General features: G+C 39.7%; 1 protein-coding gene across 1 annotated transcript in view; it reads left to right on the top strand.

The window, feature by feature from the left end:
- The window catches only part of FREM2 (FRAS1 related extracellular matrix 2), a 156,213-nt gene that overhangs the window by 116,209 nt on the left and 12,039 nt on the right, over window positions 1–27,965 (top strand). The window contains exons 8-16 of the mRNA XM_052649935.1: window positions 1,637–1,846; window positions 3,670–3,867; window positions 4,996–5,160; window positions 6,114–6,296; window positions 9,459–9,589; window positions 11,630–11,788; window positions 13,615–13,918; window positions 17,160–17,291; window positions 20,298–20,629. Coding sequence (XP_052505895.1) covers window positions 1,637–1,846; window positions 3,670–3,867; window positions 4,996–5,160; window positions 6,114–6,296; window positions 9,459–9,589; window positions 11,630–11,788; window positions 13,615–13,918; window positions 17,160–17,291; window positions 20,298–20,629 — 1,814 coding nt within the window. The remainder of the gene's footprint in view (window positions 1–1,636; window positions 1,847–3,669; window positions 3,868–4,995; window positions 5,161–6,113; window positions 6,297–9,458; window positions 9,590–11,629; window positions 11,789–13,614; window positions 13,919–17,159; window positions 17,292–20,297; window positions 20,630–27,965) is intronic.

Here is a 27,965-nt window from a genome sequence, read left to right as displayed (position 1 = left end):
TGGAATCTACATGTGCAAAAAGTTGATCGTGAAACTTAGGACAAGCATAAGATATGAAATTTCCTTCTCTTTGTCTCATTTAAAGGACCAGTAAAGGACTTCCCTGGTGGCCCAATGGCTAAGACTCCATGCTCCCAATGCAAGAGATCCAGTTATCAAACTGGTCAGGGAACTAGATCCCACGTGCTGAAACCGTGAGATCTGCAACTAAGACCCAGTGCAGCCCAATAATAAATAAATGAAAATACTTCAAAAAAAATAACCAATACTACAATTTACCTCTTTCTCATTCATACACACATGCACACATATGACACACATCACACGCTCATCACACGCTTATCACACAAAGCAAGCAGTGGCCATTCCATTTTAAAAGTCACCCTTAAGTTTTCACTTTTTATTTATTTATTTTTTTAATTTTAAAATCTTTAATTCTTACATGTGTTTGCAAACATGAACCCCCCTCCCACCGCCCTCCCCATAACATCTCTGTGGGTCATCCCCACGCACCAGCCCCAAGCATGCTGTATCCTGCGTCAGATGTAGACTGGCGATTCAATTCTTACATGATAGTATACATGATAGAATGCCATTCTCCCAAATCATCCCACCCTCTCCCTCTCCCTCTGAGTTTTCACTTTTTAAATGGCATAGAACCAGTAGAGTGCTTTGAATGTGGTCTGTGTCCAATAAACATTTGTTTAGCCAAATTAGTCATTTCTTTAGAGAAAATTCAAATCAAACAGACAGATGAGAATAAAGATGTAGAAGCAGAGGACAAGAAAAATACAAAAGGAAACACAATGAGATACAGAGATTTTTAAAAATAAACTAAAGACGTGTACTTAATTATAGTTCCATATTCAGAGGTAAATAGATACAAAATTAGAAGAGCATTAGATATGAAAACAAAGAGATAATACTGAACTGTCTCCCCTATTCCCAGTCTTCATGGATGTCATGCCTAAAGATTAAGAGAAAGTTCTGTTTCTTAAATACTTTAGACATATATGAAGGTGTCAACATTAGTATGCACCCCACCGTCTGAAAAATAATACACTAAAAGCAAAATATGTCTTTGAGAATAAAAGATTGCTCTCTTTGCCAGGGATAGGAATGGGTGATGTGTGTTGGACAAAAACATATCTGAAATATGTTGCTTTAACCAGCAGGCAATCACACACCTAAATAAGATGTTCTGTAGTACCTTCTGAAAATAAAAAATGGTTTTTTAACTAAGGTTAACTATTCCATGTTTATATTTCATAACTTATTATGATCAAATACTTGATTGATATGCTGATTATATTTAGACCTTATTTTTATTAGCTCTAATTGAGAATTCAAAAATAGATAAACTACAAGACAGAAAGCTAAAATAACAGAAAAGTAAAATAACCTTAGACATAGATAAGACAGAGTTAGGAACCTGATCTTTGAGCTACCATCTCAGTAACCAAAGTAAATGCTAATTTTTTACATTTCATTAAATATATTTCTCTGTAATGTTATGCTAGTCAATATATTTTTAAAAGAATTATAAACAAGTCTGTTGAATACATAGTTTGCATCTCGTAATTTTGTGTACATTTAGCCAGTCCCCAGATGAAAAAATCTTTTGTTCCCGTCACAGCCGGAACAGACTACGTGGGAATCAGCCGTAATTTAGATTTTGCACCTGGAGTCAACATGCAAACCGTTCGTGTTATCATTTTGGATGATCTCGGACAACCAATGCTGGAGGGTGTTGAGCAGTTTGAATTGGTTCTCCGAATGCCTATGAATGCAGCTCTTGGGGACCCCAGCAAAGCCACGGTGATCATAAATGATTCTGTCTCAGATTGTGAGTGTTTATTAACTGCTGACGACAGGTAAAAAGATAGGCTAGTGTTTACACAAATGTTAAGTAAAATGATAAACTAGGCTTTGTATGGGTGTGAATTTGAGCAAACCCCGGGAGATAGTGAAGGACAGGGGAGCCTGCGGCAGTCCACGGGGTCACAAAGAGTCAGACACGACTGAGCCACTGAATAACAGTGACAGCCTTTTCGAAGGGATGTGGGGGAAGGATCCTTTCCAGCTCTTGGTTTGTAGATGGCCATCTTTTCCGGATGTGTCTTTACATCACTTTCTATGTGTATCTGTGTTTAAATTTCCCCTTTTGTATAAGCGTGCCGGTCATATTGAATTAAGGCCCACGCTGATGCCCTCATTTTTCCTTCCTTCATTCTGTAAAGACCCTGTCTCCACATAAAGTCATATTCTCAGGTATTGGGTGTTAGGACTTCACTCTATGAACGAGGGGCAGGGAGGGGGCTGTGGACGGACAGGTCATCCCATAGTAATACCTTAGCTGACAGTCTTTCTTTCTTCTCCTGATTGTTTTCTTGTTGTTTTGATAGAATTAGACAGTCTCAGAAGAAAAACTTTTAGTCTTCCTTTCAAATTAAAATAAAAGTGAGACTGTTATCGTTACGTTGCTTGTGTGTCAAGAACTCCCTCCCACAGACGGGTGCAACTGCGTGAGATTGCACAAACCCTTGAATATTAATGGTCTTTTCCCACTTCTCAACACTAGACACTTTCTGTTATCTCCTTACACACAGACAGTCCTGAAATTACTCCTAATGATATGCCAAAAGCGAGGCTCTCTGACTCATCATCGAAAGGAAATTCTAAATAATCTTCTACCATGATGATCTTGATATTACTTGGAGGAATCTAACCTATTGTCAATGAGATCTATAGTTAATTGACCTAGTATAGGTGTCACCTGTGTTTTCTATAAAGGCTTCCCTGGTGGCTCAGATGGTAAAGAATCTACCTGCAATGCAGGAGACCAGGGTTCAATCCCTGGGTCAGGAAGATCCCCTGGAGAAGGGAATGGCAACCCACTCCAGTATTCTTGCCTAGAGAATCCCATGGACAGAGGAGCCTGGTGGGCTACAGTCCATGGGGTCACAAAGAGTCAGACATGACTAAGCGACTAACACTTCTTGATGCCATTCCACATGTATTATGTAATATATATATTATAGTCATTGTCATCTTTTGCATTATGGTCTGGGTAACTATGCTTGTAATTATGTACACAATCTTTAATGTTTTTCATATGAAGAAATTCTGAAAGGCTCTTGATTAAGCAATATATATAGATGGTCGTGGTTTAGTTGCTAAGTCATGTCCAACTCTTGCAAACCCATGGACTATAGCCCACCAGGCTTCTCTGTCCACTGGATTCTCCAGGCAAGAATAGTGGAGTGGGTTGCCATTTCCTTCTGCAGGGGATCTTCCCAACCCAGAAATTGAACCCAGGTCTCCTGCATTGCAGGCAGATTCTTTACTGACTGAGCTATGAGGGAAACCCAATGTATATAAATACAGATATCTTAAAGTCTCTGGTTCTATCTACTTTTTCCCATTTCGTTGTATCTCCCTACTCCACAAAAGAGGCAGAGCAAAATGTCAAGGAAAAGGAAATCAGAACTCTGGGTTAAGTGGTTAGCTCAAGCCCAAAATACTGGCCAGTAACCGAGCTGAGACTGGGATCCAGTTCTTCTTGTTGTTCTGGTATTCTTCCCACTGAACCATCTTTTCTGGAAGTCCGTTTTCCTCAAATTTCTGTTCACTTTGATTCAGATATTTATGTTCTTGTGTTTTCTGCAGTACCTAAGATGCAATTCAAAGAACGACTATATACTGGCAATGAAAATGATGGGCAGATAGTCGCCATGATCCACCGGAGTGGGGATATCCAATATAGGTCTTCAGTGAGATGCTACACGCGACAGGGCTCCGCACAGGTGATGATGGACTTTGAAGAACGCCCCAATACTGACATCTCCATCATCACATTCCTCCCTGGTACGTTTCAGCTTGAAGTTTTTGAGTCTGCAGAAGCCAAGTTTTGGGTGTGAAGTATCTATTAAGGATACTTGATTCTACAAGTTCTAGATTCCCTCAAGCTTCTGACATGGTTTAATGTGCACTAGATGATAATAAAGTGAGGTTGATTTTAACAGCTTGAATGCATTTATCTTTGGTCTCTGTGTCAGTGTATTGATTAGTTTCTAGTGATGTACTATATTGTTTGGGCTTCACTCATGGATCAGTGGTTAAGAACCCACCTGCCAATGCAGGAGATACAAGTTGGATCCCTGGGTCAGGACGATCCTCCTGGAGGAGGAAATGGCAACCCACTCCAGTATTCTTGCCTGGAGAATCCCATGGACAGAGGAGCCTGGCAGACTACAGTCCATGGGGTCGCAAAAGTGTCAGACGCTACTGAGCACACACGCTATACTGTTTATTCAAAACTTATTCAGCAGAAAATGGCATGTTCAGATTTTACAATAGTGGGAAAGACTGAGTGTTCAAATGACAGAAATGAAAAGAAATAGGTGTCACGTTTTACATATGGATTCAATGTCTTAAAATACTTGACTACTCTGATCCCATGTGTAAGAAACATGTGAAAGTGAAAGTCGTTCAGTCGTGTCTGACTCTTTGCCACCCCATGGACTATACAGTCCAAGAAACATGTACTGTGATCCATTTGACAATGACCAACTGGTACAAATTTGCTAAATTTGCATCCTGATCACAATGTTAGAAATTGGTACATGACATTGCCGTTTACTCTTTTCCCAGTGTTAGAAATTGGTAAATGACATTGCCGTTTACTCTTTTCCCAGTGTTAGAAATTGGTACATGACATTGCCGTTTACTCTTTTCCCCTTGTTTTCAGACATGAGTAGCAAAACTTAAAGACAGAAGAAATTCCCTGTACAAATAGGAACCTGTCACTGCATACGTTCATTCAGCAGATAGTAACTGAAGGCCTATTACATGCCAGACATTGCTCTTTGCACTATTGATGCAGCAAGGGACAAAACAACATCCCTGCCCTCGTGGTGTTTACCTTCTAGCTGCAGAGGTATCCCTTATGGCTTAAGGGATGTGACTGACCTGCTTTAATGATTCTTGTTCCAGGGGAGATCGAAAAGCCTTGCATCCTGGGGCTGATGGATGACGTATTGTACGAGGAGATAGAGGAGCTCCGACTGGTTCTTGGCACCCCACAAAGCAACTCTCCTTTTGGAGCTGCAGTTGGGGAACAAAATGAAACTCTGATAAGGATCCGAGACGATGCTGATAGTAAGAAGCCGTGTCTTGTGCTCAGCTGTAAATTGGGAACTGAAATCCATCTGTGTTCAAGTTTTAGGTAGCTCAGAAAATGAGCCCCTCTTCCTGACTAGGCTTTTTAAGTGGTTGAGAAATAGGAAAAAGGGGACTTCCCAGGCGGTCCAGTGGTTAAGTCTTCACCTTCCAATGCAGATGGTGCAGGTTCAAACCCTATTTGGAGAATCGAGATCCCACATGCTGTGTGGTGCAGCTAAATAAATAAAAAGAACTTTTAAAAAATTGTTAAAAAGAAATAGGAAAAAGACTAAGAGAAATGGAGAATGCAGTAAACCATTTAAACCATAAGCTGATATTGAAGACATCGTTTATACGTAGATGCTGAGGCCAGAGCACTCATACCTGCTTGCTCCTCCTCCTGTTTTCAGTGCAGGTAGTTCTGGAACAACAGTTTCTTCCCTCCTCGCCCGCAGTCAGTGGCCCACTCATGTAAAAATTTTTGGCACACAGACAGCCCAGAGCACGCGATTTCTGGGGGCTGGTTAATTTCCAAGAAAGGAGCTGGGCCACACATGCCCAGTTTCTCCTGACACACTCACCAGTTGTACTGAATGAGGGGACAGAGGGAAGCCCAGCATATGATATAATGAAGCTCCTCCCACATGGAAAAGGGGCTTCCCCGGAGGCACTAGTGGTAAAGAACCCGTCTGCCAAAGCAGGAGACGCGGGTTCAGTCCCTGGGTCAGGAAGATCCCCTGAAGACGAGCATAGCAACTCACTCCAGTATTCTTGCCTGGAGAATCCCGTAGACAGAGGTGCCTGGCGGGCTGCAGTCCATAGGGTCCCAAAGAGTTGGATATGACTGAAATGACTTCACATGCACAAACATGGGGGGAAAAAACTGTCAGAAATGGAGGAAAAAGCATTCCCTTTACAAACTAATTTGCCCATGTTTCCTACTGTTTCAGAGACAATTATTAAATTTGGAGAGACCAAATTCAGCGTCAGTGAACCCAAAGAACCAGGACAGTCAGTGATTATAAAAATTCCAGTGATTCGCCAAGGAGACACTTCAAAAGTTTCCATCGTGAGAGTTCACACCAAGGATGGCTCGGCCACTTCTGGAGAGGACTATCACCCTGTGTCGGAAGGTATGGGGGCTCTCAGGGTGTCTCCGGATGAGTTGTGCTTACGCTGCGTTGGTGCTGGTGTCCTTGAGAAAAAGAAGAGAAATATCCATTTACCTGAAATACAAATGCACATACTCCTTTAAGTTAACTTCCTTCAGAAAAACAAAGTCAATGGAATTTATTTCCAGGCATTTCCTTTTTGATTTACAGAGTATATGTCTTAGGATTTAAGGAAATTTTGAGTAAAGTTGCTAGATGTTTTGAGTCTACTTTCATTTTCAACAATCTTTACCTTCATTATGGTCATTCGATACTAAATAATAACTTTCCTGAATATTCTGTTACATGGAAAATGTATGTCATAGCCGAGAAGAGTCTTTTTTAGTTTATAGAATACCAACAATCCAAAACGTCAAGCTTGAAAATTTTGTGTTAATGGAAGGCAGTGAAAAGGGGAACAGATGACCAGCTATAGAGACCATGACTTCTCTGGGCTTCAGGAGCTTGTCATAAATACATTTCATCCAACCCTTTTCTTCTTCAAACTTTTGGATCATTTCACCATTTACTTTTAGAAGTATAAAACAAATCCATTATTCTCTCTCTCTCTGGATTATTTACTGGCAAAATAGACATAAAATGATGTCCATAATTAAGTTTATGAATTATTTGTAGTTAGTTGTCCTTATCCACTTTGTTTCTAGTTTTCTACCTGCCACAGCCAACAGTTTTTGGTGATCATAGACTATAGGCATTCATCTTGGTCTGCTAACTTCAGAACAGTTTAGAAAGTGACTAGTAGTTACTATCGGTCATTAACTGAGTTAATGAGACAGTAGGAAAAAATAGCATCTTCTACAAAGTAGCATGTATTTTCTTTGTATATATAGTAAAAGTTTGATGAACTGCTATAGACTTCAAAGTTATCCTCATATTATTTCCTATGTAAAGAATGATAATCTATTTGAAATAAATCACATAAAACTGAAAAGGAGAGGAAAAAACTGATCGGCTATGAAATTATAAAATCTGAAATAAGTATTTCTAACATAAGCATGTTTTACATGAAGGAAGCATCATCTAAATATGTACAATATGACCTTTAACAGAAAATATTTTTCTTAGAAATAAAATAGTTCTTTTTGCTAAAACAAAAACAAAATCATATGTATATAGTAAATTGACAAATGAAGTCAGAGAAAACATAAAATGTTAAATCAACCTGTGTCTCTTTTGTCCTATAAATATTAGCATGCCATTTATAAATGTTTATAATAAAGATTTAATCTTTCCTGAAACATAACATCTTCTTATGGACCAAACTGTGGTCAGTCCTTTACAATAAACAAAAAATTAAACATAGAATAAAAATTGAAATATTTCTGTGTTACAAATGTCTGGGGACTTTTCTGGCAGTCCAATGATTAAGACTTTGCCTTCCAATGCAAGGAGTGCAGGTTCAATCTCTGATCAGGGAGCTAAGATTCCACATGCCTTTTTGCCAAAAAACCAGTACATCACAGATGCAATATTATAACAAATTCAATAAAGATTTTTAAAATGTTCCACATAAAAAAAAAACTAAAAAAACGACTAAAGTGGCAGATAAAGACTATGAAGTGATTGAAGAAAGAGCTGTCATTTAGCACGTATATGTAAGAAGACAGTAATTTAAGCATTTAAAATAAATACTTAAGTTTTCGACTTCTTAGAAACTGGGCTTGTATAATTCACAGCACTGCAGCACTCAGATGCTTATAAGGTAAGACAAGCAATGAAAATGAGTAGATCAAGGAGGCTGTGAGGGAAAGATGGAATAACGGAAATCTTCAACCGGAAAGTCCACTCCCTACTGAGCAAAACTTGTACGGTCATAGCCAGACGACAGTGCGCAGTCAGAAAAGTGCAAAAGATATGAAACATCTGTATTTTCCTGTGAGATCCCCGGATATTGAAGGATTGGAAACTAACTTTCCATCGCAACATCACCACAGGTCAGGCCAAACAAATTGGTGACCCGGAAGTGATCAGCTATTTTCACCCTCTGGAACAAGAAGCATAAAGCCTCCAGGGGTGGGAGAAATATAAGACTGCTGGACTCAAAGTACAGGCTAAGGCCAATGTGAGAAATGGCTGTACCGAGAAACAGAACTAATTTGAAAGATGAGTCTGGCTTACTAACACAATTTTAAAGAAAAAAATCTTTTTCATAATTGATGGAAGTAGGCGAAGAAAGATACATCAAAGACACATTTTCACCTGTTACATTTTAAAGGACTTCTTAATTTAGAAATATAATGATCAAATACTGCAGCATCTGTTATCTTCTCAGACTGGAATGATTATGCATTATATTCTTTATTTTCTCTCCTGAACCAGTTTGTTAAAAGGCATTGTAAAGCCCACAAAGTTGTTTATCCAAGTTTGGTCAGCTGCTTATTCATGAGTTCAATAAAATCAATTAATTTTTAATATCTTGAGAATTTTAGATTAAATGATTAAAAAGGGATTATCATGATGGGTTTAATTTTCACAACAATGAAGGAATTATTTTTAGTGAGGAGGAACGGGGTGAGAGCAAAAACACCATTAACACTTTTATTAATAAAATTTTCTGCATTTCTAAGATTAACATCAACAACCAAAGGAAGTCTTTTTAAAATATAATTTGACATGATGTTAAAAATTGCAACCGTTTTATGTCCAGCTTTTCTAGATACATACATAATGAAAATACTATTCACACTCAGTAATACCTGTGTGATCATATATTTGACACACATCCTATTGGTCTGGAAATTCTGGGAAATGAGAGGTGAGTTTGTCTGGTTGTTCCAGTATTAGGATTATGAATTGCCTATTCCATCACTCTGCATTTTTTCAAACTGCAGATCAAAAAAATCAATTTAGTAGCTTATGATTAGAGTTTTCTTCTGGATAAAATGGAATGGAAAAATATTAGCATGCAATGCATATAGTGAGAATAGATGATGTTTTAAAAACTTTATTCATTTTATTCACACCCACATGTGCACACAAACATATGTGAGTATCTTTTCATAGTCTAAGTATACCGGGCCACAATATAAAATGTATTTCTCATTGTGGGTCATTGTCAAAGGTTACCAGAAACTTCTCATATTCCTATGTAAAGGATTTAAACCTGTGATTTTGCATTTGTAGAAATTGAGTTTAAGGAGGGAGAAACCCAGCACACTGTGGAAATTGAAGTAATATTCGATGGCGTAAGAGAGATGAGAGAGGCCTTCACTGTCCACCTAAAACCTGATGAAAATATGATAGCAGAGACACAGGTAAGTAATCAGATATGGATATAAGGTCATGGCCAGCATTTTATCAGGGAAAATGCGTGTAACCGTCCCAAGTATACAGCTAAGTCATGGACTTCAGACTTGTATAAAGAAGATGCACATAATCTCTTTTCACCTCCTAAATAAATGCTGCTTCCATTGGAAAACAAGAATGAAGAAATTCCTAAATTCCCTGGTGGTTCAATGGTTAGGGCTGTATGCCTTTACTGCCAAGAACCTGCGTTCAATCCCTGGTCAGAGAACTAAGATCCCACAAGACAAGTGACACAGCCAAAAAAAAAAAAAAAGATTCCTGTCTCTTTCTTGAAAAATCATGTTTGTAGGAAGTCTCTGAGGCCCACAGCAGACCAGTTTACCCTTCCCATTTCAGTCAATAATGATCGAATATGGGGTTAACCTTTGTGCTTTGTAGTCTCAGCACAAAGATGAGGCTATTAGTTTCGTGCCACAACTCATTAGAACATACATTTTTAACCCATGAAACAATTTTCTAACCCTCAAAATTCCCACCTGTTCATCATAACTATTAACGTGATGTCCAGAGGCTCAGAGACTCAAATGTTATGGTCCTAACAATTCTTTTCTGTTTTCATTTAATTTTATATTGTGTATCATCGACCAGATTTTCTTTAAGATAAACATAATTTCCATAGAATTTTGACCTTTAAACCTAAGTTTTAAAACTAAAGGATTTTTAAATCTTTATTTTATATTGGAGCATAGTTGATTAACAATGCTATGTGAGTTCCACGTTTACAGCAAAGTGATTCAGTTGTGCATATAGGTGTATCTGTTCTTTTTCAAGTTCTTTACCCATTTAAGTTATTACAGAATATTGAGCAAAGTTCCCTGTGCTATACAGTAGGTCTTTATTGTTTATCTATTTTAAATATAGCAGTTTCTACATGTCAGCCCCAAACTCCCATTCTATCGCTCCCCACCACCCTTCTCCCCTAGTAACCATAAATTCATTCTCTAAATCTGTGAATCTGCTTCTATTTTATAAATAGGTTCATTTGTATCTTTTTTAAAAGATTTTGCATATAAGTGATATCATAAGATTTATGAAACTGACCAATGTTTATATTATCTGTGCTTATATTTATTCTATTTCTTTTGTATATTAGTGATTTCACTATTAGTATGAGATATTTTTCCCTTAAGTACAGGTATTTTTAATATTTTATGATTTTTGCTACTTGGCTTTTTTTTCAAGTCATAGTTAAACTTCAAGAAGTAGGAACAGCAAATCTTTTTCAAATATAAGTCTTGATCACCTAAGAAATGAGTCTTCAATTTTTATGGAGCATTGTATTAACCTCTCCTGAGTAAGAGGAACAGAGATTCACTCAAATGACTTTAAGTGATCAAAGCCTCTTTTAAGAGGACACTGGTAAGTATAGGCTTAGAAACTGTGAGGTGTCATCAGATATTGGAAGATGGTTCAGGAGCTAAGGCAAATTTATCAGCAAGGTGTTCTTATCACCCTACCAGCAGTAGATATTCACAGGACCCTCTTCTGTCTGCGGCTCAGCTTCTTCCTCTGCCTTTGTTTCACACTGTGCTTCTGCTCGTCTAAAGCTTCACTTTGCACTGCCATCCACTTCAGCAGAATCCACAATATCACGTGATCCCTAGAATCTACCTTCTCCCAGGGTGTCTTCCAGCTTTCCTCCCACTATTAATTAATTGACTTTGTCATCAACTTCCACTTTACAACCCCAATACTTTAAACCAAGTTAGATTTAGCTAGTATCATTACCATTTGGAGAAAAAATTACAACCACATACTTTGTGGACCACTGGCCAACAGACTGCCCTGGGCTCAGGTTCCCTCCCTTGTACATGCTAGGGTCATTAGAAACAAACCACATAGGGCCAGTCACACTGCAGGGTCTCTGGGTGTGACAGTTGCTATTATATTGAAACCATGTACTTGCCAAGTATTGTACTGTTCTGCACAGTAGAAGCATCAGAAGTCTGATATTTCAATAATCATGGATAACTATCTTTTCCTTCAAGGCGACCAAAGCCATTGTGTATATAGAAGAAACAAACAGCGTGGCCGATGCCACTTTTCCTTCTGTCCCTCAAGTTGTGTCCTTGCTGATGTACGATGACCCTTCCAGGGCCAAAGAGAGTGCTGGGCCTGTGTCTGGTTATCCTGTCGTCTGTATCACAGTGAGTAGGAAATGGAGGAAAATTGTGAAATAGTTATGAACATTAACCAAGGTTGCATGGGCTTTGCCATGATGAGATAAAAGTGGGAAAATGCTGCAGGATTTACTCTTTGGTCTTTGGAGAGGAAAATATTACTCAAGGGAAGCTCCTGTTGTTCTCCCTTCATCCAACAAAGGTTTACTCACTGGTGTGCCCATAGTGTGTATCTCATATTATTTCAGCATCTGTCACTGAGAGAAAAATAAGTAAGATATAAACTTTGTGCTCGAGGAATTTAAAAAATAAGGAAGAAGAGAATATGTAAGAATCGTCACTCTACTCTAAGGCACGATGAGCATTATCATGATGGAAACCAGGAAACAGAACAGCAGCTCCACCTGTGAGGGAAGGTTTGGGATGGTCTGATGGGGTGTCACTAGTTTGAGTCACATAAGGAAACATCATTCCAGAATAAAGTGGTTGCATTGCAAATGGCATATTATCATTACCTTTTTTTAGTTACCATCTCTTTGCTATAGATTGTAAGCACCTTGTGAGCAAATATTAGGACACATTTACTTATTTTATATTGCTTTACAATGTTGTGTTAGTTTCTGCTGTACAGCAAAGTGAATCAGCTATACGTCTGTATACATATATCTCCTCTCTCTCGTGCCTCCCTCCTACCTCTCTAAGTCATCACAGAGCACTGAGCTGAGCTCCCTGCACTCTACAGCAGCTTCCCACTAGCTATCTGTTTTATACATGGTAGTGTATGTACTGGGCTTCCCTGGTGCCTGAGACAGTAAAGAATTTGCCTGCAATGCAGGAGATATGGGTTTGATCCCTGGATTGGGAAGATGCCCTGGAGAAGGAAATGGAAACCCACTCCAGTATTCTTGCCTAGAGAATCCTATAGACAGAGGAGCCTGGCGGGCTACAGGCCACAGGGTCACAAAGAGTCAGGCACGACTGAGCGACTAACACACGCAGTGTATGTGTATCAGTGCTACTCTCCCAATTCGTCCGACCCTCCCTTCCTCTACTTATTTTTATATCGCAATATCCCTGGTATAATGACCTATATATAATAGGTATACAGTAAGTGTGTGTTGGATTATCGAGGCAAGAAATGATTATGTGGTACAAGTAATAGAAGTCTTGAAATATATTAAGGAACGTGGACTTCATTTGTTGGGTAGCAGGGAGCTCTTGGGAGAAGGCAGTGGCACCCCACTCCAGTACTCTTGCCTGGAAAATCCCATGGACGGAGGAGCCTGGTGGGCTGCAGTCCATGGGTCGCACAGAGTCGGACACGACTGAGCGACTTAGCAGCAGCAGCAGCAGCAGGGAGCTCTTGCCCAGAAGAACGACATGAGCAGAGGGATTGTATTGAAGTGTTACCGTGGCAGCAATGGTCCCCTGACTAGAAAGGCTCTGAATTAGACAGAAAGGTGATGCTGGGAATGGGAAGAAGGGACCAACTTACTAGACAGTGCACAAAAAGAATCAACCAAGTTCACTGACCCACTGGACATGGGGGACAAACTAAAAAGGGGAAAGTGAGGGAGAGAAAGAACAGGGATGATCCGACAACTCTAAGGATGTGAGAGATGATGAAATGAGTGTCACTTTTACTCAAGTTATCAAGTTAAAGGTGGAAAAGCCCCATAAGCTGTTTGAAATGCAAGATCAGAGTTCCTGAAAGCTTGAAAGTTGCGTGAATAGCATTGTTGACTTGGGGGAAAAAAGTAGCACCGAAGATACTAAAGTAGAGAGAATTTAAGAGGAATAATTTCCACCTTGTTCTATCCTGTGGCCCTAACACAGTTATTTGTTTCCCATAGGCTTGCAACCCTAAATATTCAGACTACGAAAAAACAGGCTCTATTTGTGCAAGTGAGAACATCAATGATACTTTGACCCGGTACCGATGGCTGATCAGCGCCCCCGCCGGCCCCGACGGCGTGACCAGCCCCATGAGAGAAGTGGACTTTGACACCTTTTTCACTTCGTCCAAGATGATCACTTTAGACTCCATATACTTCCAGCCTGGCTCCAGAGTGCAGTGTGCAGCTCGGGCTGTGAATGCTGACGGCAGTGAAGGCTTGGAGCTGATGAGTCCTATTGTGACCATCGGCAGAGATGAAGGTAGTACATGGCAGTCTTCACATCATGTTCGCTGGAATACTGAGGAATGTTATATATGTCTAATTTCTAGTTATTCATTCCTCCAAATGCCCCATGTATTCTGTGATACATTGATAATTTTAAATGATAAAGTGAAAGTGTTAGTCACTCAGTTGTGTCCAACTCTTTGCAACCCTATGGACTGTAGCCCACTAGGTTCCTCTGTCCATGGGATTTTCCAAGCAAGAATACTAGAGCGGGTTACCATTCCCTTCTCCAGGGGATCTTCCCAACCCGGGAATCGAACCCTGGTTTCCTGCATTGCAGGAGGATTCTTTACCATCTGAGCCATTGCTGCTCTTAAAATGATAGGTATTTTAAAATGATAATCTATCTTCACAAAAATAGTCATTAGAAAACAAATATATACTCATTGTTCATTTTTCAATCACTGCACAAATGTCACAATTTTGCTGGAATATGAAAAATAAGGCAGGATTCCTGCCCTCCCAGAGTTCACACTCAGGTTGAAGACAGACACATTTTAGTCTGGCCAGGGCACAGAAATGCAAAAGTCATCGTGATGAGTTCTAATCTGAATGGATCACGAAAGGTTTCATCAAAGAGGAGATGCTTAAGCTTAATCTTGAAAACAGGAGTGGGGGAAAGGCATGAGCAATGACTCATAGACGCATGAGGAAACCTAGAGTATTCTGGGAACTGCAAGCAGAGAAACAAGACAGCATGTTGGGGAGAGGGGGGGCGATCAGATGAAGCAGATGGTACACGCGGGTCGGATCAGGGCAGGGTGGCTCATGTGAAGGTGTGAAGCCAGGGCACTCCCAGCTGGTTGTTGGATGAGCAGGAGCTTGCTGGGGCAGGAGGGGAAGGACAGTCCAAGAACAGAGGTATGTAAGAGTGTCTATACTTTATTATTACAAGGGAGGTAATAAGGGAAGTACATACTGTAAGAAATCATATATAGAGAGAAAACTATATATGTTGGTCTCTTTAAGATTCTCTGATTCTAGTTTTCATTTCTAAAATGAGTACATTTTTAACTTTATTTTATTATAAATAATGTATATTTTATGACTAGTCAAGTATTTAATTCTAGGATAACAATCTCATTCATTTAGTTAAGCCACAGTTACTTTTTCCCTGTTGTTTCCCAGTCATTTTTACTATGTTTGTTTCTATTAAAATGATCTTGTGAATTGGACTGTAACTGATGATGAGGCAGGACTGGAGCCCAGACACTGTGGAGGTGGGAAATAGATGTAGCTGAAGATAACATTGAAAAGTCAGGAAATCCACTTTATAAACTAACCCTCTACTTTGCAGAATTTTTAACCTAGAGTTTTAAAATAACTCTTTTTACAAGATTCTATTTCTAAAAATTCCATTTGTATACAATTCTTCAGAAGTATGTTTGTTGCAGCAAGAAAGGTTATATGGACCATCTCCCACCCTTATATATTCAGGGTCAATATATATTGATAAACTGTGTAGTAAACATGTTCTTTTATCAGGATTAAAATGTATGATTTTTAAGTTTCTTTTAAAACCGAAGTATTGTGTTGGTGCCAAAAAAATTAAACAATGACTTAAAATGAATCACCCTTAATTAATAAAACAGACATGCCTGATCCTAGGGCCTGATTCTGATTTTGTTGACATTCTCATAAATACCTTTTGAACTGTAGTGTTGGAAAAGACTCTTGAGAGTCCCTTGGACTGCAAGGAGATCAAACCAGTTAAACCTAAAGGAAATCAACCCTGAATATTCATTGGAAGGACTGGTGCTGAAGCTGAAGCTCCAATACTTTGGTCACATGATGCAAAGAGCCAACTCACTGGAAAAGAATCTGATGCTAGGAAAGATTGAGTGCAGAAGGAGAAGGGGACGACAGAGGATGAGATGGTTGGATGGCATCACTGACTCGATGGACATGAGTTTGAGTAAGCTCCAAGAGATGGTGATGGACAGGGACGCCTTGCGTGCTGCAGTCCATGGGGTTGCAAAGTGTCAGACACAACTGAGCGACTGAACAACAATACCTGTATATTTCCTTTGTTTTCTCCAAACAGAGATTATATATTGCCTAATTCTCTAATGATATTAAAATGAAGACATTACTGTGCTCTTAAAGCAAACATGGAGTAAGATTTTCATGTCAAAATTCTTGATAGATAGAAAATAAATTATAATTTATAATACACATACTGTAAGAAATCCCATATGTAGTGAGAACTATATATTTTGCTAGTTCGAAGATTCTCTGACTCTAGTTTTTGTCTCTAAGTATATTTTGTCCCTAAGTATATTTTTGGCTTTATTATAAATAATGTAATTTTATGACTAGTCGTAAGTATTTAATTCTAGGGTAACAATCTCATTCATTTAGTTACACTACACTTACCTTCTTTATCGATAGTCCAACTCTCACATCCATACATGACTACTGGAAAAATCATAGCTTTGACTAGCCAGACCTTTGACTAGTTGTACTATAAAGAAAGCTGAGTACCAAAGAATTGATGCTTTGGAACTGTGTGGTGGAGAAGACTCTTGAGAGTTCCTTGGACTGCAAGGACATCCAACCAGTCCATCCTAAAGGAAATCAGACCTGAATATTCATTGGAAGGACTGATGCTGAAGCTGAAACTCCAATACTTTGGCCACCTGATACGAAGAACTGACTCACTGAAAAAGACCCTGATGCTGGCAAAGATTGAAGGCAGGAGAAGGGGATGACAGAGGATGAGATGGTTTGATGGCATCACCAACTCAATGGACACGAGTTTGAGCAAACTCTGAGAGTTGGTGATGGACAGGGAAGCCTGACGTGCCGCAGTTCATGGGGTCGCAAAGAGTCGGACACAACTGAGCAACTGAACTGACACTTACTTTTCTCCTGTTGCTTTCCAGTCATTTTTACTGTATCTGTTTATATTAAAATGATCTTGTGAATATGACCATAACCGATGATGTGCAGCACATGTTAAATCACGTTGAACAATAACTATTTTTTCTCAAACTTTAGAAGATACTCCCAGTCTTAAGAAGTAGCCACTGTCTGCTGGAATTACTTCTCACACCATGGTCTTTTGATTCCTCATAGTATCTACTCTCAGCAATGCCTTGGTCCACAGAGAATTTTTAAGTATATAGAAAAATATTAGTGCCTATGAAAAATGTATATACTTTAGGTGTCAACCGTTACCTTCCTCTAGCATAAGTGTCTTCATTGTGCTTTAGGTCTTTGCCAGCCCCGAGTGCCAGGGATAGTGGGAGCAGAGCCCTTCTCAGCTAAACTGCGCTACACGGGCCCCGAGGACTCAGAGTACACGAACCTCATCAAGCTCACCGTCACGATGCCCCACATAGACGGTAGGTGACTTGGGTAAGCAAAGCCGTGGAGACCGTTTGGGCTTCTCTTTACCTGGTTTATTTTACTGAATACAGGCAGAGCTCATTTCATTGCACTTCGCAGATACTGCGGTTTCTACAAGTTGAAGGTGGGCGGCAACCCTGCTTCCAGCAATCTGTTGGCACCATTTTCCCAACAGCATCTGCTTGCTTCCCATCTCTGTGCCACATTTTGGCAATTCTCTCAATATTTCAAACCCTCCGCCAGCAAAAAGATTTTGATTCACTGAAGGCTCGGGTGGTGGTTAGCATTTTTCAACAATAAAATATTTTTCAGTGAAGGTGGGTCCATTGTGTTTTGGACATGACACTGTTACACACTTTACAGTATAGTTGCACTGGGAAAAAAAAATCATGGAACTCACTTCACTTTGATATTGACTTTATTGCAGTGATCTAGAACCAAACCTGCGGTATCTCTGAGGTCTGCTTGTTTTCTGAATAACCAAGTGTACAATAAATGCTCAGTTTACAGCTTAAGTTTCAAGTCTTGCTTCTTTTGAGTGTTTTTTGCTATCTGTCTGCCCAGTTTTATTTTTTCTGGCTATTTCAGTGTTTAAAACTAGGTAAATGTCATACATGTCACAACACAATGAAACAAGGCTTTGGTTGTTGTGCTGTCTTTTATGAAGTGGCATAGTATGCCTTCAAAACTCTTAAACTTGGACTGACATTAAAGCACATGGTATCTCAGTCCCTGCCTTCAACATCTATTTGCTTTTTCATAGCAAGAATCTCATAAATCTCTGCCAATACTTATTGCAACAACTAAGACATTTCTTAGGCATTAAAATAAGATAAAAATGCCCCTAACAATAATTTTGTGTTCATTTTCTCTGGATAGGGAAGTGCGGCCAGAATTTCTGAGTCAGTAACTTTATCCACACTTTAGGAACATTTCCCCATGTACAGAAGACATTTTCACATTCTGTTCCTCTTAATTCACTTTATATCTGAAGTATATAAACATTAACTCTATTACTTGGTACGTTAGTTATAGTTTAAGTAGCTAATGGCAATATTAGGCAATATTATATATATACATATATATGTGTATATATATACATATATGCTGCTGCTGCTGCTAAGTCACTTCAGTCATGTTCGACTCTGTGCAACCCCACAGATGGCAGCCCACCAGGCTCCTCTGTCCCTGGGATTCTGCAGGCAAGAAACCCACTGGAGTGGGTTGCCATCGCCTTCTCCAATGCGTGAAAGTGAAGTCACTCAGTTGTGTCTGACTCTTAGTGACCCCATGGACTGTAGCCCACCAGGCTCTTCCACCCATGGGACTGGAGCCTGGCAGGCTACAGTCCATGGCATTGGAAAGGAGTCAGACACGACTTAGAGACTTAACAACAACAAATATATACATATGTATATGTATAAGGTAGAATTTACCTGCCTCATAAAAAAGGACATCGTTTTGCCTTGTCTGCTTGTTGCATACCCAGATTTGTGCTGTATGGACAGGAATCTGCCCCTCCTTATTTCATAATGTAATGTTGGGTCCATGTTTGACCACCTTACCTTTAGACCCATGTGAGCTCTCACCACGTGAGAGGTGTGACTCAGACTTGCAGAGAGCAGAGGAGACCATCAGGGAAGGGCAGACCTATAATAGTCCTTCCTAATAGAAAGACTGGTCCCTCATGCATCTCCTAGAGCTTGACTGAGCATTTTCTAAGACAGTCAATGCTCATAGCTCCACAGAAGCTGACAAGTCCTTTCGTGGGGCCAGCATTTTGCTCTGGGAGAATCTAAGATGGAGAGGTAGAAAAGGGTCTAGGAGAAAACCTCTTTCATAGCCCTTTTTGCTGCATTGCTTACCCCAAGGTTCAACAAACTAGATCCCATGGGCTGAATCTAACCTGCGGCCTGTTTTTGTGTGGTCTGAAAGCTAAGAATGCTTTTTACATTTTTAAATGTTTGGAAGAAACCAAAAGAACATTTCGTGATACATGAAAATTATTTAAAATTATAATCCCTAATAAAGTCTTCTTGCACACAGTTATGTGAATTCCTTTGCAAACCATCTTATGGCAATCTTGGCTCTGAAATGGCAACTCTAAACAGTTGCAGCAGATCCTTATGGCTCACAAATCCTAAAATAGTTACAATTTGGGTCTCCGTAGAAGAAGTTGGGCAATTCTATCCAATACTGTACGGTGGTAGTGTTCAAAATTTTTGGTCTGAGGGCACACTCAAAATTATTTATAGCCACAAAGACCTTTCATTTTTGTGGGTTATAGCCTTAAATATTAACTGTATTTAAAATTAAAATTGAAGAATTGTTAAATACTTATTCATTAATGTTAAAAAATAGCAAGAAATCCGTTACATGTTAACATGAAAAATATACTTTTAAGAAAAAGAGCTATACTTTATAAAGCAAAACAAAAGAATGGCATTGTTTCACAGTTTTAAAAATATCTTCGGTGTCTGGATTAATAAAAGACAGCTGGATTCTTATATCTACTTCTACATTCAATCTATTACGATATATGATTTAGCTTAGATTGGAAAAATCCGTTGTACACTACTGAGAAAATAAGCATGGAGAAGTCAAATAATACCTTAGAGTCATGAAAAGAGCACTAGTGTTACAGATTTCCTGAAAAATTCTCAGGATCCTCAGGGGTCCTAAATACCACTTTAATAATCACTGAAAAAGAAAGTGAAAGTGTCTCTTAGTGGTGTCTGACTCTGTGTGACTGTATCCCTCCAGGCTCCTCTGTCCTTGGGAATTTCCAAGCAAGAATACCGGAGTGAGTTGCCATTCCCTTCTCCAGGGGATCTTCCCAACCCAGGGATCGAACCCTGGTTTCCTGCATTGTAGGCGATTCTTTAACATCTGAGCCATCACTGCTCACTTATCTTTTCAAGAGATAAGAGATTATAAAGCAAGTGTTCAAAGCCCTGTGCTGTTGGTGAAAACGTAACAGTGATTATCCCAATTCCTTGTAGGCATGCTCCCTGTAATCTCTACCAAAGAGCTTTCCAACTTTGAACTCACTCTCAGCCCTGATGGCACCCGTGTTGGAAACCACAAGTGCTCCAACCTCTTGGATTACACCGAAGTAAAGACCCACCACGGTTTCTTGACTGATGCTACTAAAAATCCAGAAATAATTGGAGAGACTTATCCTTACCAGTACAGCTCATCTATCAGAGGTTCCAATACCTTACGCTTCTACCGAAACCTGAACCTAGAGGCCTGCTTATGGGAGTTTGTTAGCTACTACGACATGTCCGAGCTGCTCACTGACTGTGGAGGGACCATTGGAACCGATGGACAGGTATGGACTTTTAACATCTGAGCTTTGGTCACTGGACAAACTGGTTGGACAGAAGTCCCAGCTTCTGTTTTCCATCTTGGTGACGTAGGTTATTGGGCACAAGAAAGAGTCGGTGATTGGCATGAGTGCTATAAAAATCCATGTCTATTTCTAGAAACCTATGTCTTTTTTTAAGCAATGTGTCAGTAGCATTATCTTTGGATTGAAAGGACACCATATAACTATGCTGTAAGCTCCAAATCTACTCTGATATTATAAAACTGCAAATACTAATTTCTCTTCAAAGTATACATTTGCATTTTTTGTGTTGTGTTCCAGATGCCTGGGATGTATCATGAACCATCTAAAATAAGGATTTACTCCTCAGAGTCAGTCCAGTTTTTCTCCCTCCTTACTTTCTTCTTTACCTACCGTCTATCTTTCTCTCCTTCTACCTCCATTTTGCCTCCTTTATCTTTCTAGTTTCTCCCCTTTTCTTCCTTATCTGGATCATCACTAACATAGTTCATCACTAACATAGTCAAAAGTGTTTTCATTTAAAGCTTATTCTACTCTACAATTACTTGTTATTTCTACTCTACAATTACTTATTCCTCTTCATACTACACAGGCAGACATTTACACAAAAAATACACGCACATACACACAGTCCACCCCTCACCACCACCACCAGCAGCAGCAAAGTTGTTAAAATGGTGGTGAAGCAAGGTCTTCATTAGCAGTTATAATAGAGAATCTAAAATATATAGGGTGTAGCTTAGATTTGCGGAGAAGGCAATGGCACCCCACTCCAGTACTCTTGCCTAGAAAATCCCATGGATAGAGGAGCCTGGTAGGCTGCAGTCCATGGGGTCGCTAAGAGTCGGACAGGACTGAGCGACTTCACTTTCACTTTTCACTTTCATGCATTGGAGAAGGAAATGGCAACCCACTCCAGTGTTCTTGCCTGGAGAATCCCAGGGACCAGGGAGCCTGGTGGGCTGCCGTCTATGGGGTCCCACAGAGTCGGACACGACTGAAGCGACTTAGCAGCAACAGCAGCAGCAGCTTAAATTTGAAATGAGTATTTGAATTAAAACTCTTGCTCCATCCTACCTGGCCGAACAAAATGTTTATATAAGTAGGCTTATACATTAAATTAGGGCTTCCCAGGTGGCGCTAGTGGTAAAGACCTTGCCTGCTAATGCAGTAGAAGTAAGAGATGTGGGTTCAATCCCTGGGTCGGGAAGATCCCCTGGAAGAGGGCTCAGCAACCCACTCCAGTATTCTTGCCTGAAGAATCCCATGGACAGAGGAGCCTGGCAGGCTTAGCACACATGCATACATTAAAGTGTCAAATGGTATCCAGAATATATCTTGTCTTTCAAAATTTAACCATGAGTCTATAGTTCTTTCTGTGCTATATTCTTGTGATGTTAAAATATAAGAAAACTAGTAGCAAGGGAAACGTAGATTATAACTGTGGGTTCACTCCCAGAGCAAAGCTGTAAATCCTGACCAGTTCTGCTGGTGTTGATGTCAAATGGCCATATATTTTATGCCTGGGATCTATTGGACTCCAAGGACGTGAGACTTTATGTCTACATCCTCTAAAAGCAACAAATACCCAGAAACTTGCTTGAATTACTAAAAATCCCAAGTGAGAACACCAACAGGAAGACAGTATAGAATGGTGTAAAGAGCCTGCGTATTGAAATTTAGCCAGTGCTGACCTAAAGTTGGCTTTGACATTTTCTAGCTCCGTCTTCTTGGGCAGGTTACTTAAACCCTCATAAGTGTTAGCTCGTCAAGTCCCTCTTTGCCACCTGGAAGAAACATGAAAGAAACAAAGTCCTATCCCCAGAAAAAAGACTCATGTTAGCACATCTACATCAGCCTTTTTCTTTAGAGGACAAGTATCTCCAGTCTTTTGATTGTTCCTTACAGAGCCTGTTTTCGATCCATTATTAAATCATTCCTGGATTCTGGCTGGATGCTCTTCTCTCAGGATCTTGCTAGCGTCGTGGGCTCTACTGGCATAAACACAATGGGACATAGTAATAGGATTCCATTCTTGTTCTGGTTCTTGTTTGTTAAAAAGCTCTTCGTACCACGGAGCTCCTCTGTAGGTCTTATCTAGTCTGTGGTCACTTTCTAGTCTCAAGAATGTTCTCTATCTTCTCTGCAAAATGGCAGTACTTTTCTGTCTTTTCTGCATGCAATCCAGACAGGCTTCCCTACTGAAAAGCCTGCAGTCACCCTCTGCTCAGTCACTTCTGTTGTGTCTGACTCTCTGGGACGCCATGGACTGTAGCCCACCAGGCTCCTCTGTTCATGGGGTTTTCCCAGCAAGAATACCGGAGTGGGTTATCATTTCATACTCCAGGGGATCTTCCTAAGCCATGGATCGACCCCGCATCTCCTGCATTGTAGGCGGATTCTTTACCAACTGAGACATCAGGGAAGACAATAATAGTATAGCTAACATCTGTTTAGTGTTTACTAGATACCTGTCATCATGTCTAAGTACCTTACATTTTTCCACTAAATCTGCCCTCACAACAACACTGTGAGACAAGTGCAAATTTTTTTTCCCTTTTTGGAGATGCTGAAGCAAAGAGAATTCAAATAACTCATCCCAATTCAATTCATTTGTAAGCCTCTGCTCTTAACCACATCATGATACTTATCTGGACATTTAATTGAGTGAATTCAGTGTCATTTAGTTGGGTGACTATGAGGAATGGTTATGGTCACAGATGAAATTGCAAAAAAGACAAATAAACTTTGTTCTCTGTTCCTGATACAAGAACAGAAATAACCCCAGGTCTGTTTGTCCTCTGCCAATACCACATCTCCCTGGCCAAGCAGCGAATAGATGTCCCTTTCTCTCTTCTAGTCCCTTTCTAGGCTTGCCAACTTAGATTGAGGTAATCACTATGCAAACAAATTTTACTAAGTGGTAATTGCTTCTGCCAGGAACAACATGATGAAGGACCCATCTTTATCTTTAATGTTCTTAGTAGCAAAAGCTACTGCCTGGAAATATTGCCAGGTCTCTGCATTTTTCTTTGTGATTAAAAAGCTGTTTGTAGCACACTCTTAAAGGTTTCTGGCTTGTCTAACCTCCCAGCTTCAAATTATTTAACCTACAAGACAGAGTTGCCAAACTGAAGGAATCACATGAAATATCCAAGACAGTTCTCTGTTAACAGCAAATGAAGTTTTATTAAGTTTTATTCAGTTTGACTACAACTAGTTTTAGCTAATATTAAGACGGGTTCTGCTTTTTCTATCTTATTCATTGTGGCTCAGCAGTAAAAAAAAATCCGCCTGCAATGCAGGAATGTGAGTTCAGTCGCTGGGACAGGAAGATCAACTGGAGTAAGAAATGGCAACCCACACCAGTATTCTTGCCTGAAAAATCCAGTGGACAGAGGAGCCTAGCAGGCTACAATACAAAGGGTTGCAAAAAGTCAGACACAGCTGAGCACACACACACATAAGACTAGTTCTGCTTTTTCTTTCTAATTTATTGCCCACTTATTCATTAAAGAAATATTCAATAAGCACCTACTCTGTGCCAGGGTCTGTATGGGTACCTGGTGAGGACATCACACATGTATGTTAAACTCCCTCCAAGTCGAGTTACAGGAGTTAAATACTCACTCTTATAAAAGTTAACAATGTACTTTCCAACAAAAAGAAATTTGGAATTTCTCTAATGATAGTCAACGCCAAAATCCCTGTTAATAGTTAGTTTCTAAAATGTAAAAGCAGATACAGCAGGAAGAGAGAAATAGAGATAAATTGAAAATTATTCTGCTCCATCGTTTTGTGTGACCTCTTTTATGAATAAACTTTTAAATTGTTTGGGTACACAATGAAAAACACTAATGATGCAAAATAGTCATTATAGTTGAACTAAATTTTTAAACTGTTGGATTCTTTTGGAGACTTTCTCTTGTAAACAACTTCTCTTAAGACTGAAAGATCTCAGTTCATTCCACCTTTCACAGCCTGGTCAGCAGTATTGAAAGGTCAGAGGTTTAACTCTCACCTTATTAGTAACAGATAACATCGTTCAAGGAGAATGAACAAGTTGCAGAAATTCAGCCTCAATCACATGAAATGCCAGTTTACTCATGAAAAGACATAATGTGATTCTGGAAAAGTATGCATGTTTTTTCTTATTTGTTTTAATTAGTGGAATAATTTTCCTTTTAAAAAAAACTTTGATTTAGAAACATACACCTCTGGGTTAGAAGCCATCTCTTTCCATCACATTATTTTCCACTTAGCACACCAATTTACTCTTTAAAAAAAAAAAATGTGTAAGCCACTCTAAATCATTTTTCGAGAACTAGCAAGAAGAATCCAAAATGTATAACTTTCATGAAGTACATTGCTTCCTATGTTGTCAAGTTTGTCAATATTTTTAGTGATGTAGGTTTTTTTGGTTAGTGAAAGTAATGATAGTACTATGGAAAGCTGCTGCTAAGTCACTTCAGTCGTGTCCAACTCTGTGCGACCCCACAGATGGCAGCTCACCAGGCTCCCCCATCCCTGGGATTCTCCAGGCAAGAACACTGAAGTGGGTTGCCATTTCCTTCTCCAATGCATGAAAGTGAAAAGTGAAAATGAAGTCGCTCAGTTGTGTCCAACTCCTAGCGACCCCATGGACTGCAGCCTACCAGGCTCCTTTGTCCATGGGATTTTCCAGGCAAGAGTACTGGAGTGGGGTGCCATTGCCTTCTCTGATGGAAAGCTGGGAAACCAAAAGTTTACAAAAGAACTCACTCCTTATTCCACAATCACTGTACACAGGCATATTTTCTAGTCTCTTTTCAATATGTATATGCATTTTTAATAGTAACAGCATATTATTTATACTCTTTGGTTATGGCTTTTTAATATAATCCTTTTCCCCCTCGACAAGGAAAATTCATCACGTACATGATTTTTTCTTTGTTTTAAAATTTTATTTATGTATTGGCTGTTCTGGGTCTTTGTTGCTGTGCGGGCTTTTCTCTAGCTGCAGCGAGCAGGGCTACCCTCTTGTTGCGGAGCATAGGCTCTGCAGCATGCAGGCTTCAGTAGTTGTGGCTCACTGGCTTAGTTGCTCCACGGCCTGTGGGATCTTTCTGGAACAGGGATCAAACTCATGTCTCCTGCATCGGCAGGCAGATTCTTTACCACTGAGTTCCCAGGGAAGCCCTTATATTTATTTATTTATTCTCGGCGGCACCGGGTCTTTGTTGCTGCGCACAGGCTTTCTCTTGTTGCAGCGAATGGGGGCTCCTCTCTAGCTGCAGTGTGTGGGCTTCTCATTGCAGAGGCTTCTGTTGTTGCAGAGCACAGGCTCTAGGGTGCACAGGCTCGGTAGTTGCAGTGCGTGGGCTTAGCTGCCCTGTGGCCTGTGGAATCTTCCTGAACCAGAAATCGAACCCGTGTCACCTGCATCGGCAGGCCGATTCTTAACTACCAGATCACCAAGGGGGTCCTTCATAAACATGAGTTTTGGTTACTACTTGATCTTTCACAGAGACATTACTTTGCCAACAAAGGTCCCTCTAGTCAGGCCATACTTTTTCCAGTGGTCATGTATGGGTGTGAGAGTTGGACTATAAAGAAAGCTGAGTGCAGAAGAATTCATGCTTTTGAACTGTGGTGTTGGAGAAGACTCTTGAGAGTCCCTTGGACTCTCAAGGAGATCCAACCAGTCCATCCTAAAGGAGATCAGTCCTGGGTGCTCATTAGAAGGACTGATGTTGAAGCCGAAACTCCAATACTTTAGCCACTTAATGCGAAGAGCTGACTCATTGGAAAACACCTTGATGCTGGGAAAGATTGAGGGCGGGAGGAGAAGGGATGACAGAGGATGAGATGGTTGGATAGCATCACCAACTCAATGAACACGAGTTTGGGTAGACTCCAGAAGTTGGTGATGGACAGGGAGGCCTGGCGTGCTGCGGTTCATGGAGTCACAAAGAGTCGGACACAACTGAGCGACTGAACTGAACTGAACTGAACTTGATCTTACACCTTGTTGGTGTGCCATCATAACTATTTAACCATTCTTCTATTATTGGTCATTTAGATTATTTCTGATTCTACTATTGTAACGTCCTATAAAGTTGTCCTTACTCCTAAAGAATTTGTGGACTAGTATTGACTCCTCCCTGTTTCAAGATCCCTCATTCATCTCTGATACCACAGTTGTTCAGAAAGGCATCTAATGGGACAGATGCCAAGATCTCCATCCAAGTGTTCCTGGATGTGTAGACTGCTATTACTCAAGAGACCTTGGCTAAGAGTTCTAACCTGTTCAAACAATGTCCTCCACTGAGTAGCTAAGTACACACTTTATTGAGACTTCAAGCTATTGAGATCTATGAGCTGTCCTTACACATTCACACACACCACCGTCTTGATGATGTAGACATGTGTCTGTCAACAAAAGCAGCAACAGAAAAAAAAATCTCAACCAGTGGGAAATTCTCAAGTAAGATTCTAACAACTCTGGCTCAGTTTTCTCTGACCTAAGCACAAGTCACATATCCCACATAGAATATCATGGCTATTGATACATGACTCTCAAATATTTTTAAATGATTGTTGTTTTCAATGTGTGTTCTAATTAAAAGACCTCAGGTAGAAGAGTCTAATCTGTGCTGTCCAATATGGCAGTCATTAGCCATGTGTAGCCATTGAGCATTCAAAATGGGGTTAGTCCAAAATGAGATGTGCTGTGCATGCAAAATTCATACCAGGTTTCAAAGACTTGGTGCAAAATAATAATAATAATTTAAAATAGTACATTAAAATTATGTTTATTGATGGCATATTAAAATGTAGTATGTTTGATGTACTGGATTAAGAAAATTAACTGCTCATTCACATGGCATTTAGAAGTTAAATGAATGCGTTACAGTCTTCATTTTTATCGGAATGAACAGGTAAATGACCTGAATGATCTACCTAGTTCCATTTAGGTTCCAGTTCCTTTAGACAGAGATTCTAAGCTGAGAAGAAGATGCAATATGATGCTGATTCCATATCCAGAAACAATTAAACTCTAGTTTACCAGTGAAATAAAATGAAATCAAGTAAGAAATAGTAAGGGAGCTGTACACCAAGTAGCTTGTCCCTAGGACATCAATGTCAGTTTTCTCCAAAATAGCACACTCAGTAACATTTGATGGATAGTGTGTAATGTAGGCAAAATTATTCTTTTAGTTTAATTGGGAATCCATGTCTGCAGCCTATTTTTTAATGAGTGTTTATTCAAATCACAGGATGAAATAGTCCTCTTAATTACTGGTGGCATATGGATTAGCAGTCACTCTCCATTACA

Source organism: Budorcas taxicolor, chromosome 12 (assembly GCF_023091745.1).
Source record: "Budorcas taxicolor isolate Tak-1 chromosome 12, Takin1.1, whole genome shotgun sequence".
Classification (NCBI taxonomy): Eukaryota; Metazoa; Chordata; class Mammalia; order Artiodactyla; family Bovidae; genus Budorcas; species Budorcas taxicolor.
Note: the sequence above shows the minus strand (reverse complement) of the source record. Positions and strands in the feature narration are given on the sequence as shown.